Raw genomic sequence first — 17,180 nt, forward strand, 5'->3', positions numbered from 1 at the left:
TAACTTTTCTTACTTCCTTATTTCATTTAAATTTTGCAATATCATTCCCATCAAAATAGATTCTCATTAATTTTACATAGAACTGATAATGTAGGTAATATTATCTGATGAAATAGTTGATATCAAGATGTTTGCTCTATTTCAGATGGCGCACAAATGAACAATGTTTTTTGGTGATCTTGCGGTAATACAATAATAAAAATCTCAAAAGAATGTAATTCATGTTGCTAATTTAGCAAACCTCGTAGAACGACAGAGCACCAACCACAGTTGAATTCATAGCTAAGCTTTGATTTGCAGCTGCAAGAATTTCCAAATAGTTTTTCTTATTAATGACATATAACTATTTCTTCTTTTTCATAAACTTAGACATATGTGCAGTTAAAATGAAACAAGCGCAGTACACTAGTAGTTATGGGTTTTTCCACATTACTCCATAAGGGGCATAGGGCGGGTTTCCCAGGCGTATATATTCCTTCCTGGACGGAATGCCGATTCTTCGCTGGATAACTCATTTTTACCAGATGAATGGACTGAAGCAAGATGAATTGAGGTGTTTTGATCAAGAACACAACGTATCGCCGGTCCAGGAATCGAAACCACAATCATGAGTCCAACACCGTAACCACTAAGCCATGCGCCTCCACAACTAATTGTAATAAGTATTCATAAATTCTTCTTTATTTTGGTTCAAGTTAGTCTATAACTTCAGCCCAATTACATGAAAATACTTTATTTATCGAGCACAAAATGCAAGAAGATGACGTCGGTAGATTTGAAGTCAACATAAAGAGCCAGAAGAAATAACAGTAGGCATTGTTGTCCGAAATGCTAACGATTCTGCAAGCTCGTCAACTTATAAAGCTTTTTGATCAATAACAGAATTAATTTAGATATCGATACTATTAGATTTAGACAGTATTTCTATCGTTTTACCATAAGAAGAGGCTATGAAAGACACAAAGAAGACAAACTACGCTACAATACATTTCAGCAGCATTTTATGAAAACATTACAACATACAATAAGATAAATAAGCGGAATTAAATGCTTAAGAATAAAAGGCAATTATTAGATGCTTAATACTAATTAAATAATCTATGTTGAATTCAAATATGTTTATGGTATATTGAGTTTGCATTTTTTTTACGAAACATTTTATAATTAAATCTGTTGTAGATGTTCAGTTCTAGGTCAACCAAACCCACCATGAAAGGCATTCTAGCGATGTCCATTACATTATGTGTTCAGGCATAATGCATTCGCGACCACATCATCCAATGTGTCTGTGCTGTGTTTCTTTTTTAAAGTTGTGATTTGAAAGGGGACTTGCCTGCTATTTCTAGTAGGAACAGAGACCATGTAAAATCTCTTTATTTTGATGAGGCGTAAGGCGGTGAGCGGGAAGAACTATTAGCATTCGATACAACATGCTTAGAGGTATTAATGAGGTGTAAGGCGGCGAGCTGGCAGAACCGTGAACATACCGGACATGGCGATATTTCATCCGGCTTTATGTTCAAAGCTCAAATTCCACCCCGGTCGACTTCCGTTTCATCGTTTTAGGGTGGATGAAATAGGTATCTATCAAGTACTAAAGTCGATGTAATCGACTAGACCCTTGCCAACGAATTTCAGGTCTTGAGCCTATAGTAAAAAAAAGATTACTTTGATTAGGTAGCGAGCTTGGCAGGATAGTTAGCACGCCGGACAGAATAGTTAGCGGCATTTCTTCCGGTTTTACGTTCTGAGTTCAAATTTTCCAGAGGCCAAATTTCTCCGGGATCAATTTTCGGAGTCAATAAAATAAGTACCAGCCAAATACTGGGGTTTATGTACTCGACTACCCCGCTCCCGTCAAAAATTGTTGGGGCTTTGCCATAATTTGAGACTATTTGATGAAGCGTAAGGCGACGAGCTAAGACAATCCTTAGCGTGTTGGACAAAATGTTAGTAGTGATTGGGGTTGTTTTTTTATATTTTTATATTTTTTTATAATTCCTTGCGTATCGATTTGAAGTTCATCATTTTTAATATTTGTGTGTGTGTTTTATTCTAAGGTCGTGGAGGATATGTCACACAAATATTAAAAATGATAAACTCCAAATTGATACGCAAGGAATTATAAAAAATACTAAAATATTGAAAAATAACCCCAATCACTACTCACTCGACTAGTTACTATCACTATTTCCTGCATTTTACTATTTCTCTCCTTCCCTCCATCTTCTCCGTCATCTTCTTATTCCTTTCCACCACCTCCTCCCTTACTACTGCTGTCTAGAATGACACCCACGCAAACATTATGAACAATACAGTTCACTACGTCCATCAACAGGTCAAGGTCAGGACACCCAACCAATTAACACTTTCTTCGAACCCACAAGAGTTAACAAGTGAAACAGAGACAGACAGAAACAAGAAAAATACCCCTGTTATTTGAATACTATACAAATATGTCTTTGAAAAGACTTTTCTTTTAAATTTACCAAAATTTAATTTTTCAATAATTTTTCAAAAATCTATTATTCATATTTAGTGTTGAAAAGATCTCAAGGATCGAAACCGGTTCTGTAATGTTCTTCATAAAAGTATTTTAGCATTTTCTACTTTGTCTTTTTTCCATATATATCTACTCGTGTGTTCCTCTTCAACCTTTTACATATATATGTATATATATATATATATATATATATATATATATATATATATATATATATATATATATATATATATATATGTATATATATATATATATATGTATATATATATATACATACATATATGCACATACACACACACACATGTAGGTAGGTGTATGTCTTTGTGTCTGTGGTTCTCCCACACCACTGCTTGACAACCGGTGTTGGTGTGTTTACATCCCCGTAACATAGCAGTTCAGTAAAAGAGACCGATACCAGGCTTAAAAAAGAAATAAGTACTGGAGTCGATTCATTCCACAACAATTCTTCAAGGCGATTCTCCAGCATGACCGCAGTCGAGATAGGTCGACAATAGTAGCAAATTTTGATGGAAACAAGTGTAAGGTAAAAAAAGATTATATATATATATATATATATATATATATATATATATATATATAGAGAGAGAGAGAGAGAGAGAGAGAGGAATATTTATTCACCGCACCCTTTATATACACACACACAGAGGTATATATACACACCTATATATATATATATATATATATATATATACATATATATATATATATATATATATATATATATATATATATACATATATACATATACATATATATATATGTATATATATATATATGTATATAAATACACACACACACTCACACACACACAGACACTCACACACACACACACATACACACACACACACACACACATATATATATATATAATCCCTGATTCTTTTATTGGTTTCAACCAGAGACTGTTCCATGCTGGGACATCACCATTAAAATATTAAATCTGGAAATGAGCAAGAGTTCAACCACAACATCGCATGATTAAAAAAAGGTCTGCGTCCATAATCAGCTATCACACACTCTTCACACATTTTCTTTGAAACCAGAAATAAAATCTAGTCTGTTTATGCTTCAATGCAATTCTAGTTTTACCAGAGGGGGTGCTATTTGCTTTTTGTTTAAGTGATAACCTAATGGATTTTATGATATGTGCTACTTAAAATTGTTGAAGAGCAGTGTATCCGTTAATATAATAGAAAAAAAATTGATTTACAGAATAATTGATATTGTTCTTCAAACAGCAAAATGCTGTTACCTGTTTTGAAATAATATCATTTCATTTTAGCATCGCTTGCATCGATGCTAATAGCCGTGTACATATCCAAATTTAAAACGTATTTTCTAATAGAGAGTATTTACAATTTATTGTTTATTTTGATTTGTTGCTGTATTTTAAGTTACCCTTTAATGTTATATCGCCATGTGACAAAACTAAATCATGTGTGTCTAAAATAATTTCATTAAAACTTAGGTTGTTCTGAATGATTCGTGGAACTTTTGTTTCAATATTATATAACATAAACTAGTAAATTTATATTCTATTTATCTAACAGATGATAGCAATCTTTGAACAACTTACAATATTCTTAGTTCTCCACATCCTGTAAGATTTGGCATCTGAGTAAGTTTATTGGAATGAACATCACTGTAAAACAAAATATGAAACAGCGTAGAAAAATACAAATTTCATTGAATAATCTCAAAAATTTAGAGATAATAATAGAAATGATAATAATAATAATAATAATATGCTAAAAACAAGATAATGGGTATCAACACTTTAGCTGTCCCAGTTATAAGCTACAGCTACAACATCCTTAACTGGACACTAAACGAACTATGTAAAATAGACAGGAAAACAAGAAAAATAATGACAGGATATAGGATGCACCACCCAAAATCTGACATAGAAAGGCTATATATACAACGCACAGAAGGTGGCAGGGGTCTTATACAGCTAGAAAACTATTATAAAATAACCACCATAGGACTGCAAAAATACCTACTCCAGAAGCAAGGGAAACTAATACAAATAGCCACAAAACACGAGCAAAACAAAAAACTGTTTTCAGTATTTAAGGAAGCTGACAAATACAAACAAGAAATCAATCTACCTAACAAATACGAAGAAGAAGAAGAAGAAACAACAAAAGCTATAAAACAAATGAAATCCAAACTAAAACTAGAACAGCAACGGACCATGATAAAACGATGGCAAGAAAAGCCCCTACATGGTAAATACTGGGCTAAACTAAATGCGAAAGAAATAGACAGAGAAAAATCCCAGCAATGGCTGAGAAGCTCAGGACTCAAAGCAGAGACTGAAGGATTTTTAATTGCTGCACAAGACCAAAGCCTCCCCACCAGAAATTACCAAAAACACATAATGAAAAGAAATATAACAAGTAACTGTAGAATATGTGGAGATCGACAAGAAACAATAAATCATATTATCTCTGGCTGCCCAGTCCTGGCTAAGAAGGAATATATTCACAGACACGACAGAGCTGGGACCTATATACACTGGAAGCTATGCCAACATTATGGAATAGCAACAGAAAAAAGATGGTATAAACACACGCCAGAAAAGGTCACAGAAAACGAGAAAGCAACCATACTCTGGGATATGCCAATACACACAGATAGAGAAATTAAGGCAAATAGACCAGATATAGTTGTCAAAGATCATGAAGGAAAAAAATGCCTTCTAATTGATGTTTCAATACCAGCAGATGACAACGTTTCTCTAAAAGAAATGGAAAAACTTTCAAAATACAAAGACCTGGAAATAGTGATAACTCGAATGTGGAATCTAAAAACAGAAACAATTCCTATCATAGTAGGTGCCTTAGGTATAATAAAAAAATATTCAGACAAATACATAACAAAAACACCAGGACTTACAAATATATATAACATACAGAAAATTGCACTACTGGGTACTGCACACATTCTACGCAAAACACTTTCAATACAGTAAACATAAGAGCACCACAGCAAACCACAGCACATACCCAAGGCGCACAGAGCTGCGCTCGGTAGTGAAGTGAAAGCACGTTATAAAAATAAAACTACTGAATAATAATAATAATAATAATAATAATAATAATAATAATAATAATAATAGTACACCTATAGTTTTTTAATAGAAAGTAGCATATTCCCTAATGAGCAAAAGGGATGTAAACGTGGATCTTATGGTTGTAAAGATCAGCTACTCATCAATAAGATGATCTTAGAAGATTGTCACAAGCGACACAAAAACTTGTCAATAGCCTGGATAGACTATAAAAAGGCCTTTGATAGCCTACCACATAGCTGGATTAGGAAATGTCTGGAAATGTATAAAATAGCTCCTACTCTGCGAAACTTTTTATCTGTAACTATGAGATCATGGAGAACCACACTGATGTTGAACAATGACAATGAATCTCTAAATGCTGGAGATGTAAGAATTTCATGTGGCATTTTCCAGGGTGACTCACTATCACCACTCCTCTTCTGTCTAGCCTTAATACCGCTCTCAAAATTGCTCAATGATGCACAGTATGGTTATAAAATATTTGATAAAAATATAAATCATCTCATTTACATGGATGATTTAAAGATCTTTGCAAAAAATGACCAACAACTCAAAGGCCTACTAGCGATTGTTAAACAATTCAGTGATGACATCAGGATGCAATTTGGCCTTGATAAATGTGCAAAAGCTACCTTTATCAAAGGAAAAATGACAAATACATCTAATGTGAACCTTGAGCAGCAAAATGTCATAAAAGAGTTAGAACCAGCGGAGAGCTACAAATACCTAGGGGTAATTGAAGGGGACAATATCAAGCACTCAGTGATGAGGGAAAGGATCAGAAGAGAATGTTATCGCAGGGTGAGAGCAATACTGAAGACAGAGCTGAACGCGAGAAACAGGATCGAAGCGATCAATGCTCTAGCCATACCAGTCGTGACTTACAGTTTCAACATCGTTAACTGGTCAATTACTGAAATATGTAATGTTGACAGAAAAATACGAAAACTGTTGACAATGCATAGAATGCACCACCCTAAGGCAGATATAGAACGTCTTTATCTGCCAAGAAAAGAAGGAGGCCGAGGACTTTTACAGCTGGCGTTATCAATGAAGGTAGCCACAACTCTGAGGACTGGATGCTAAAACTTGTCTTAAAATATGAAAGCAAGAAAGCATCTTACTCAGTAACAAAACAGGCAAAGGAATATCTAAGTGAATTCCAATTGCAACAAATTCAAGAATTAGACGAACTAGAAACACCTGCAGAAAAAGCTAAGCGCTTGAAAACCCGTGCTAAAATTGCTGCCTTAGCTCTTATGACTGAAAAATGGCATGGAAAACCTCTCAATGGCAAATACCCAAAGAGAGCGAATAATGCAGATATTGACAAAGCCCTTACCCACCAATGGTTAATGGCCTCTGGCTTGAAATCAGAAACAGCGGGGTTTATCATAGCAGCCCAAGATCAATGCCTACCTACAAAGAACTACCAGGCCAACATATTAAAGAACGGCAGCTCCCCATTATGTCGTATATGCCAATAACAAAATGAGACCATCGATCATGTTGTCGCCATGTGCAGTCTGCTTGCGCCTACAGAGTATCTCAACAGGCATGATAGAGCTGCACAATATATTAACTGGGTAATATGCAAAAACCTGGACTTGCCCCATGATAAAAACTGATGGGAACACAAACCACCCCCAGTACTTGAAAATGATCACATTGCACTCCTCTGGAACTTCACCATTCAAACTGACAGAAAGATAGATGCAAATAGGCCAGACATCATACTGAAAGACTTCAGACAAAAATCATGCCTCCTCATTGATATGACTGTCCCAATCGATATAAACGTATCTGTCAAGACCTACCAAAAACTGAGCAAATATAAAGATCTTGAAATAGAAATTAGCAAAATGTGGAATCTGAAGACGAAAACAATACCTATTGTCATAGGTGCCCTGGGAATGACAGCGAAACGGGCTGATTACTACCTAGATCAGATTCCAGGAAACCCCAAAATGGCTGAAGTTCAAAAGATAGTGCTCATGGGAACTGCCCATATCCTACGTAAAATACTGTCTATGTGATCTCAAATTTTAAAGCAAACACATAATTTTCTTATGGTTTCTTAAACATTCACTTGAACAAAACTGTACAAATCCAAATATATGGTACCCTAGGCATAACACCTACATGAACTTCTAACTTGTTGTCTCTTGAGGTCTCTGGGTGAGACTTGGATCCAACTTGTACAAATGCAAAGCAAAAGTCAAACATAAAATAATAATAGTAATAATAATAATTGTAATAATAATAATAGTAATAATAATAATAATAATAATAATAATAATAATAATATTAATAATAATAATAATAATAACACCCCTAGTACTTGAAAATGATCACATCGCACTCCTCTGGAACTTCACCATTCAAACTGACAGAAAGATAGATGCAAATAGGCCAGACATCATACTGAAAGACTTCAGACAAAAATCATGCCTCCTCATTGATATGACTGTCCCAATCGATATAAACGTATCTGTCAAGACCTACCAAAAACTGAGAAAATATAAAGATCTTGAAATAGAAATTAGCAAAATGTGGAACCTGAAGACTAAAACAATACCTATTGTCATAGGTGCCCTGGGAATGACAGCGAAACGGGCTGATTACTACCTAGTTCAGATACCAGGAAACCCCAAAATGGCTGAAGTTCAAAAGATAGTGCTCATGGGAACTGCCCATATTCTACGTAAAATACTGTCTATGTGATCTCAAATTTTAAAACAAACACATAATTTTCTTATGGTTTCTTAAACATTCTCTAGAACAACACTATGTACAAATCGACATATATGGTAGCCTAGGCATAACACCTACATGAACTTCTAACTTGTTGTCTCTTGAGGTCTCTGGGTGAGACTTGGATCATACATGTACAAATGCAAAGCAAAAGTCAAACATAAAATAATAATAATAATAATAATAATAATAATAATATGGCATTGTTTTTAGCACATCGCACAAAATTATTCGCAGTAAATGCTATGTTCCTCTACAAACTGAGTTCAGATCCGGCTGAGGTCAACTTCATCTTTCATCTTTCAAGGGTCAATCAATTAAAAAGCATTTAAATATGTAGGATTACTGTTATTCGATGTATTGTCATCTTCCACTTATGTTAGAAATCAACATTAAGTCACACGAAATGTAATGAATTAGATATAACTAAATAACCGTTGTTTGCAGATCTGTTCGGATAACTACATAAACGTGCGAACCAATTAAAGTATCGCGAATTATACAAAGCATCAACTCCTTTTAATGGTGAAAATAAATTGTATTGGACCTATCTACAATTAGGTGAACTGATGAAGGGGATGTTTCTATGTGGCCTGCTTTTTTGTTGCACCTTGTTTACCATTTTTGTCCTTGTTCTTTTGCCACGTCATGTACCCAGTTATGTATCTATATGTACATGTGGATGAACGTATATACATACATGTACATATATATGCATATACTCATATATTGTTTATATATATATATATATATATATATATATATACACACACACACACACACACATACACACACACACACATACACACACACACACACACACACACACACACACACACATATATATATATATATATATATATATATATATATATATATATATATATATATATATATATATAGTGGAGGCGCAATGGCCAAGTGGTTAGGGCAGCGGACTCGAAGTCATAGGATCGCGGTTTCGATTCCCAGCCGGGGGTTGTGGGTGTTTATTGAGCGAAAACACCTAAAGCTCCACGAGGCTCCGGCAGGGGATGGTGGCGAACCCTGCTGTACTCTTTCCCCACAACTTTCTCTCACTCTTTCTTCCTGTTTCTGTTGTACCTGTATTTCAAAGGGGCCAGCCTTGTCACACTGTGTCACGCTGAATCTCCCTGAAAACTACGTTAAGGGTACACGTGTCTGTGGAGTGCTTAGCCACTTGCACGTTAATTTCACAAGCAGGCTGTTCCGTTGATCGGATCAACTGGAACCCTCGACGTCGTAAGCGACGGAGTGCCAACATATATATTTATATATATATATATGTATTGTATTGGATATAATATAAACTGTGGCAGCTGATGAAGGGGATATTTCTATGTGGCCTGCTTGTTTGTTGCACCTTGTTTACCATTTTTGTCCTTGTTCTTTTGCCACGTCATGTACCCAGTTATGTATCTATATGTACATGTGGATGAACGTATATACATACATGTACATATATATGCATATACTCTTATATTGTTTGTATCACGACAGAACGCACGCGTTACCTTTATACAGTAAGTTTTTAACTATTTTTCTAACGCGACTCTCTCTATTTCTATCTCCCCCTCTCATTCTTCCCTCTACTGTTCTTCGCCTCTACCTGTCACTACTTCTCTCTCTCTCTCTCTCTCTCTATCTCTTGTTACTCGTCCTTCGTCTCTCACCGTTACTACTACTATATCTCTCTCTCTCTCTACCTCTCGTTGCTCACTTTTATTCTACTTCCTTCCCTCTTTTCCCTCTGCTACTCTTTCTCTTCATACAGCCTTGGTCACGTGTGTGCGGCTGCTATTTCTTTTCGTTCTTGGAATCACCAAGCTGGCACGTACTTCTTTGCCCCTCCTGTACGTGCTTCACAGCGTTCGAGACATACACACTTCACGTCTGGCTGTACAGCCTTTTTGTTTGTTTATTTCACCGTTTCGTTTTCCTGCCTTGTTTTCCGTCCGCCACTACCCTCCACGAAAACAATTTAATTTGTGTTCGTGGGAAGAACCATTTTAACGATGCGTACTGCCTTAATTCTTCGAAACGCCGGAGTTTTAATGGTGGCAACTGATGAAGGGCATGTTTCTATGTGGCCTGCTTGTTTGTTGCACCTTGTTTACCATTTTTGTCCTTGTTCTTTTGCCACGTCATGTACCCAGTTATGTATCTATATGTACATGTGGATGAACGTATATACATACATGTACATATATATGCATATACTCTTATATTGTTTATATATATATATATATATATATATATATATATATATATATATATATATATACATATATTCCCATATTCTGTCCATATTAGCTATGGACAGAATATAAGAATTTATATTCTCTACCAAAAATTAAAAAAAACGAAGAGAAGCAAACTACTTACAGGTATTGAAGTGTCGCTACTTTCTGACATAAATCATCGGGAAGGGCTTCGATTGCAGCTCTATCAAATTGTATAATCGTTAATCTATGACTCCCCGTCAAATCCGGAAAAACTGTTTGTTGGTCAGCCTTTGAAATGACTCTGCAAATACAGAAATAGATGTATTAATTGTGTTTTGATTTAATAATTTTGCGGAGTTTAAACATACTTATTAGAGGAATGAGGAATCTTTTCCGGGAAGTACGCCACATGAGACATCAATCATCATAATACGGGACGCATTACAAAAAATTTCAATTGACGGTAATCTTTTCGTTAGTCGTGTCATTCAGAAAGTCCCGCAGGCAGTTATTTCCCACAGAACTGGCTTAGGACACTCTGCATTCCCTTTAGAGGGGTGGATTTGTAGTATAGTTAGAGCTTTAGATAAAATGCTTGACTTTATTTAGAAAGGACAGTGGTAGTGATATGAATAAGGCATGGGCGTTGGACACGGCAAGAGTACTGTGAAAATGAGACACGAGCAGACTGGGAGTGCCTGAGGAATTCAGTAGGAGCCTAGTCAGCTCCAAGGAGCAAAGACCATTATAGAAAAGATAGAAAAGGCGCAGAGGCAGAGAAATGGGAGAGAAACAAGAGACAGCTCGTTTGAGGGCTAGAGCCTAGGATATATTTGTAAATGATTTATGCTAATCTGTTAGATGGCCCCTTTTCTAGATGCGGTCCACAATGTCTGTATGTACAACACCTGCACCGTCCCAAAACTGAGCGTTTCTTTAATGACATAATAGCAACAAAGGCACAAACATTCAATATTGATGTCACACAAAGGAATTACAAGACAATGTGAGGAACGTGCGAGCACACACAAAACAGGGGGACACACACACACATACACACAAACACGCGCATACAGACATACACACACACACATACTATGTGTGTGTGTGTGATAAACAAGAGCAGGAAATAAGTAATACAGATTAAAAATTTTTTAGAAGCAACAAATGCGAAAAACCCATCCCTATAGGAGTGAGAGACCACCACTTAAGAAGAAGAACAATTCTGGTTTATTAGGGCTTATTTGTGTTCAATTTTATATGTTGGTTTAATTTTCGTCATTTAGTCATTTAATCTTAGTCATTTAGGCGTTTTGTGTAATCGCCTCTTATTTTCCTCTTAATTAGTGAAATACTCCTGATGACTCTCAACCCACCCTGTAGTCCATTCAGCATTTGTATCAGTACTCGTTATTGATCCGGGTAACCGTGTAGTCCGGACACTGTGGACGAAGAATTGCTTTTGCCTCGGGTGATCTTCAGTAGCTTGCTTGTAATCAGACAGGACTCGTTTTTTTTATTTTGCTCCACGTTTGTTTTATTACAATCCTTAACCCCTTTGCTCCCTTCGTCTTACAATACAGTCTTCCCACATTCAGAAAACGATGGGTCAGGGATGAAAGCAGGGACTTCTTTGGTTTTTCGGCACACTATCTCTTCAGTTCCTGGTGTTAGCAGAACTTAACTGAAATACGCTAAAATTTCTTTGCTGACAAACCTTTCTCTTTTCAATACTAATTGATGTAATTCTTGCAAACAACTCATTTAAATTCAGATTACAATTTATTACTCAGCCTTGTTTCATTTTCCTGTGCTTAGAATCCTTTAATGATTCTCCTATCAAATCTTCTGAGTCTCTAATCTTTTGAATCCATAGCTTCCCTTCAGCACGTATTATTGCAGCATGTGTTGATGTAGTCTTTCCTCCTTCACCTTCTTCTTTCTCTACATCAACTGACCTACTTGTCGCCACATCTACAACAGCCACACACTTTAGACACCATACGCTAAACTTGCATCGATTTCACAAACGGAGACCTTGACAGCACCATTCAGTGGGAGTCTTGCTAATACTTCTTCTTGTCCACTCCAAATGTTGAACTTCAGTATCACTGAGGATCTGTTCTGGCGAAGTTACATCCTTAGCATAGATAGAACTGCATATAAAAGACTGACCCTTCTTTTCAAAACCAATAGTTGCTGATACTCTACAAGGCTCAAGTGAGGTCTACAACTACTTCCAGGACGGTGCTACTGCTGTGCATACTAATATCCTGGACAACATTTAGAAACAGGATATTGGACTAAGTGATATGAAATCATTTAGTGATAGATTCCAGCCTCATGTTCACATGTGTTCTGTTTCTCTGCTATCTTTTCAGTCACTGTTACAATGGCTTCTATTTTTCAGATCTAGCTGATCTTGTACCTCTACCGTTCAAGCAGCACCGACTCACTCGTCTCGCTACTTCTCGTTACTCTTACTACTTCCACCATACTCTGATCATACATTGAGCACCGTGCACAATCAATCCACCCTAGAACATCGGCGATCTGGATTCTTTTACTAGCTAATGTCTTTTCTACAAGTGTTATTCCACAACAAAATATGCAGATTACTTCTACCGATCTTTGAAGCATCAATTTTACCGATTTTTGAAGGCTCACAATAAAGGATAAAAGCCCTGTAATTTCTTTCAAACTTACCAAATAAAAAGCAAAATGCAAAATGAATTTTCTTAATTGCTTGATTTTTTTAAAAATTAATTTGAGATATTCAGCTCTGACAAAACCCATGTCTAAAGCTATTCTTAAACCTAATTTTACGGTGTAAATTTCATGATGAACTCCTTTGTTTGAACTTTGTGGGTCAAGTTTACACATGACATTTTTTAATGTTGTATTTTTCCTTCAATTATCCCCTATCTAAGTGTGTAATACTGTTCATTAGGAAACTGAGCTGGGGATGATGATAACACTAATTATAGCAGCCATTAAATCTCGGTACGGTTGATCCAGTATTTATTTATCAATTTATTTATTTATATATTTATTGCTTATTTGTTTCCCTGTAAAATGTACACGATAATTTTGATAATAAAAGCGTTGATCACCAAATTGTTACTTTCCTTTCAGGATTTTATGATTTGTATATTAATTGTGTTCATGATTTAATGCTCCAATAATTTTTTCTTCAAAATGAAGATTACAATGATGATCACGTTAATGTTGCTGCTACTGCCACCGTTCCTGCTGCTGCCACTGCTGCAGCTGCTGCTGCTGCCGCCGCCGCTGCTGCCGCCGCCGCTGCTGCCGCCGCCGCTGCTGCCGCCGCCGCTGCTGCCGCCGCCGCTGCTGCCGCCGCCGCTGCTGCCGCCGCCGCTGCTGCCGCCGCCGCTGCTGCCGCCGCCGCTACTGCCGCCGCTGCTACCGCCGCCGCTGCTACTGCCACGGTCGACGTCGCTGCCGCCGCTGCCGCCGCTGCCGCCGCTGCCGCCGCTGCCGCCGCTGCCGCCGCTGCCGCCGCTGCCGCCGCTGCCGCCGCTGCCGCCGCTGCCGCCGCTGCCGCCGCTGCCGCCACTGCCGCCGCTACCGCCGATGCCACCGCTACCGCCGCTGCCGCCGCTGTCACCGCTACCGCCGCTACCGCTGCTGCCACCGCTGCCGCCACTATCGTCTCTGCCATCAGAGTACCACTACTACTTATTAAGCTCAAGGGCTGACAGTGATGCAACAAAATGCAACGAGAACAACGTTGAACAACGAGAAATTTACAAAACACCTTTAAGTTGGACAAACGACATTATATGAATAAATAAATCTAGAGCAAAATAAGAGCCGAACTACTCTGTTTACAGGACTGTTCGTCACACGCTATGAGTTAAAGCAATATGATTTTGATGTATCTTCTTTTCTTTTCTCTTTAAGTCAGGAAATTACCAAGCGCGGGTATCAGATCGGATGACAGATTAAATCTACTGCTCTACTAAGCCCAGGGCATGATTTGAACTCAAAAGGCCAAGTGATGAGAGAAATATCGTAGGGTATATGGTCAATCCATCTTTGAGTTCTGTCAAACCACAGTCTTGGATTTTTATTTTTTAGTAACTCCGCAAGAATGAAATCCAAGAAGTGACCTCGGTAGGAATTTAACATAGACTAGAGAATCGAAACAACAAATATTGTATGTCATTCTGTCTAACTCTGCCAATTCGCCACCTGGTGGAAGGATGTTAGGTAAAACAGAGACAACAACGAATCCATTCAAGTTATTCATTGAATTCCCATATGCAATGTTCATTTTTATTAGGAAATTGAAGATGTCAAAAATATATTTTATTTTAAAAGAATTTTTAAAAATAACTATTTAAAATATTATGCATATTCTATATCAAATATCTATATAATTATAAAATATAATGAGATATATTTTTATCTGATGTATAAGAATATGATGTATGAGAATATGATATTTATAAACGAAAAGTAAAACATATTTTAAATTTTTGAAATGAGAAATTAATCAATAACTAGTTTGTTAGATGTTTGAAATACAATTGTATTTTTAAAAATCCCAATTTACTATTTATGAGATACAAAAACATAAAAAAGGATAACGTAATATTACTACGTGCCACTAGACCGTGTAAGGGGCCGTGTTAACTTAAATTTCATATCGTCTCTATTTCTCTCTATTGCAAAGGCACTGTATAGTGATTAGGTGTGTGCGTTTGAATGAGTTCAAGATAGTAGAGGTTCTGCGGAAAAAGGAATCGAGATTTGAGATGTTTATTGCGTTGTTTCAGGCATGATATGACAAGGAAGGAGACACCTATTACTTTGACAAGTTTGTATAACTCGGTTTGCTAGATCCGTTGTTGTTGTTGGCACTCCGTCGCTTACGACGTCGAGGGTTCCAGTTGATCCGATCAACGGAACAGCCTGCTCGTGAAATTAACGTGCAAGTGGCTGAGCACTCCACAGACACGTGTACCCTTAGCGTAGTTCTTGGGGGAGATTCAGCGTGACACAGAGTGTGACAAGGCTGGCCCTTTGAAATACAGGTACAGCAGAAACAGGAAGAAAGAGTGAGAGAAAGTTGTGGTTGAAGAGTACACCATCCCCTGCCGGAGCCTCGTGGAGCTTTAGGTGTTTTCGCTCAATAAACACTCACAACGCCCGGTCTGGGAATCGAAACCGCGATCCTATGGCCGCGAGTCCGCTGCCCTAACCACTGGGCCATTGCACCTTCACAGATCCATAGAAGCAGTAAACACTATAGAAATAGTAAATATAGCTTGTTCCGGTTGTGAATGTTTGCTATTAATTCGGGTGACATTTTATTACTATTTTTTGTTGTATGTGGGCGCTATCACAACATATTTTGTGTGTATTACTCTCTGCATAACGTATTAATTATTCGTTGTCACTAAAATATAAAGATATATCGAGAGATATGTTAAGAAATATTCATTGACGTTAAGCTTACGCTCCAGGTGCAGCATTATAACGACTTTATACTTCCTGGTCTTATATTTGCCAAACGAAAAATTTCTTCAAAAAGATTCCTTTATAGAGTTGCTTATTCAAAAGGAAAGATCAATACGCCCGCGAATATTTGTAAGTATTGAATATTCCATATAGAATATACAAACACGCTCGCTTTGTAATCCAAATTCTTTTCTTTGCTTTCAATTGTATGATGCTACATGAAACCTGTGGCTACATTCCATGAAATTTATACATTATTTGCAAACCTACATGTATTTTATTTTGCGTATATACACTTACACACACACACACACACACACACACACACACACACACACACACACACACACACACACACACACACACACACACATATATATATATATATATATATATATATATATCTGGGAGAATTTACGAAAAAAAACAACAGACGAAGACAGGTGGTGTAAACAACAAATGGATGTATTAGTTTAACGCTCGGGAATAGAGAAAGTCTTTGACGTTTCGAGCTAGGCTCTTCAACTGAAAGGAACACAGAAAGAAATAAGGAGAGAAACAAGGAGGAAAGAAATATAAATGTAGTGGACAGTGATCTGCAAAATAGCTAGTTGTGAAATCTCAAGAACAGATCAAAGTAGGAACTATACTAGTCGCCAAACCAAAGTGGGTGTTCCATGTTACCACTGGTTTAACCCCAGGCAGATCTTCCGTCGGCTGGTCATCAGTGTGACGCTGCACGATTTGTATAAAATATATATTCCTAGCAGAGGGAGCGAACCGCCATCATCATCTAGCAGGTAACTTGATCGCTCTGGTAGACAGGTGCTCGCGACTGAGGATGAGTAAAATAACTCGAAACTGAAACTGAACCAGTCTCGCGATCCTGTTAACTGCTAGAGGGTGGTAGTGGTCCGCTCTCCCTGCTATCAATATACAGTGTTTATAACGAGTGTAGCGTCGCACCGATAACCAGCTAGCGGAAGATCTGCCTAGGGTTAAACTAGTAGTAAGATGGAACAATCATTTTGATGTGGGGATTGATTTTTTTATATGTATGTATGTATGTATGTATGTATGTATGTAT

General features: G+C 37.1%; 1 protein-coding gene across 6 annotated transcripts in view; it reads right to left on the reverse strand.

Annotated features, from left to right (window-relative positions):
* The window catches only part of LOC106873188 (uncharacterized), a 713,512-nt gene that overhangs the window by 278,786 nt on the left and 417,546 nt on the right, over positions 1–17,180 (reverse strand). For 4 of the 6 annotated variants that reach the window (XR_016242634.1, XM_089355369.1, XM_089355371.1 and 1 more), the window contains 2 exons: positions 10,764–10,904; positions 4,101–4,166 (listed from right to left, as the gene is read on the reverse strand). Coding sequence is in view for 5 of the 6 variants with exons in the window: in XM_089355369.1 (XP_089211495.1) it covers positions 4,101–4,166; positions 10,764–10,904 (207 nt within the window). In the remaining variant the exon portion in view is untranslated. The remainder of the gene's footprint in view (positions 1–4,100; positions 4,167–10,763; positions 10,905–17,180) is intronic. The other 2 variants (XM_089355373.1, XM_089355370.1) reach the window with 1 other exon arrangement.

This window comes from Octopus bimaculoides, chromosome 7 (genome assembly GCF_046866305.1).
Source record: "Octopus bimaculoides isolate indiv1 chromosome 7, ASM4686630v1, whole genome shotgun sequence".
NCBI lineage: Eukaryota > Metazoa > Mollusca > Cephalopoda > Octopoda > Octopodidae > Octopus > Octopus bimaculoides.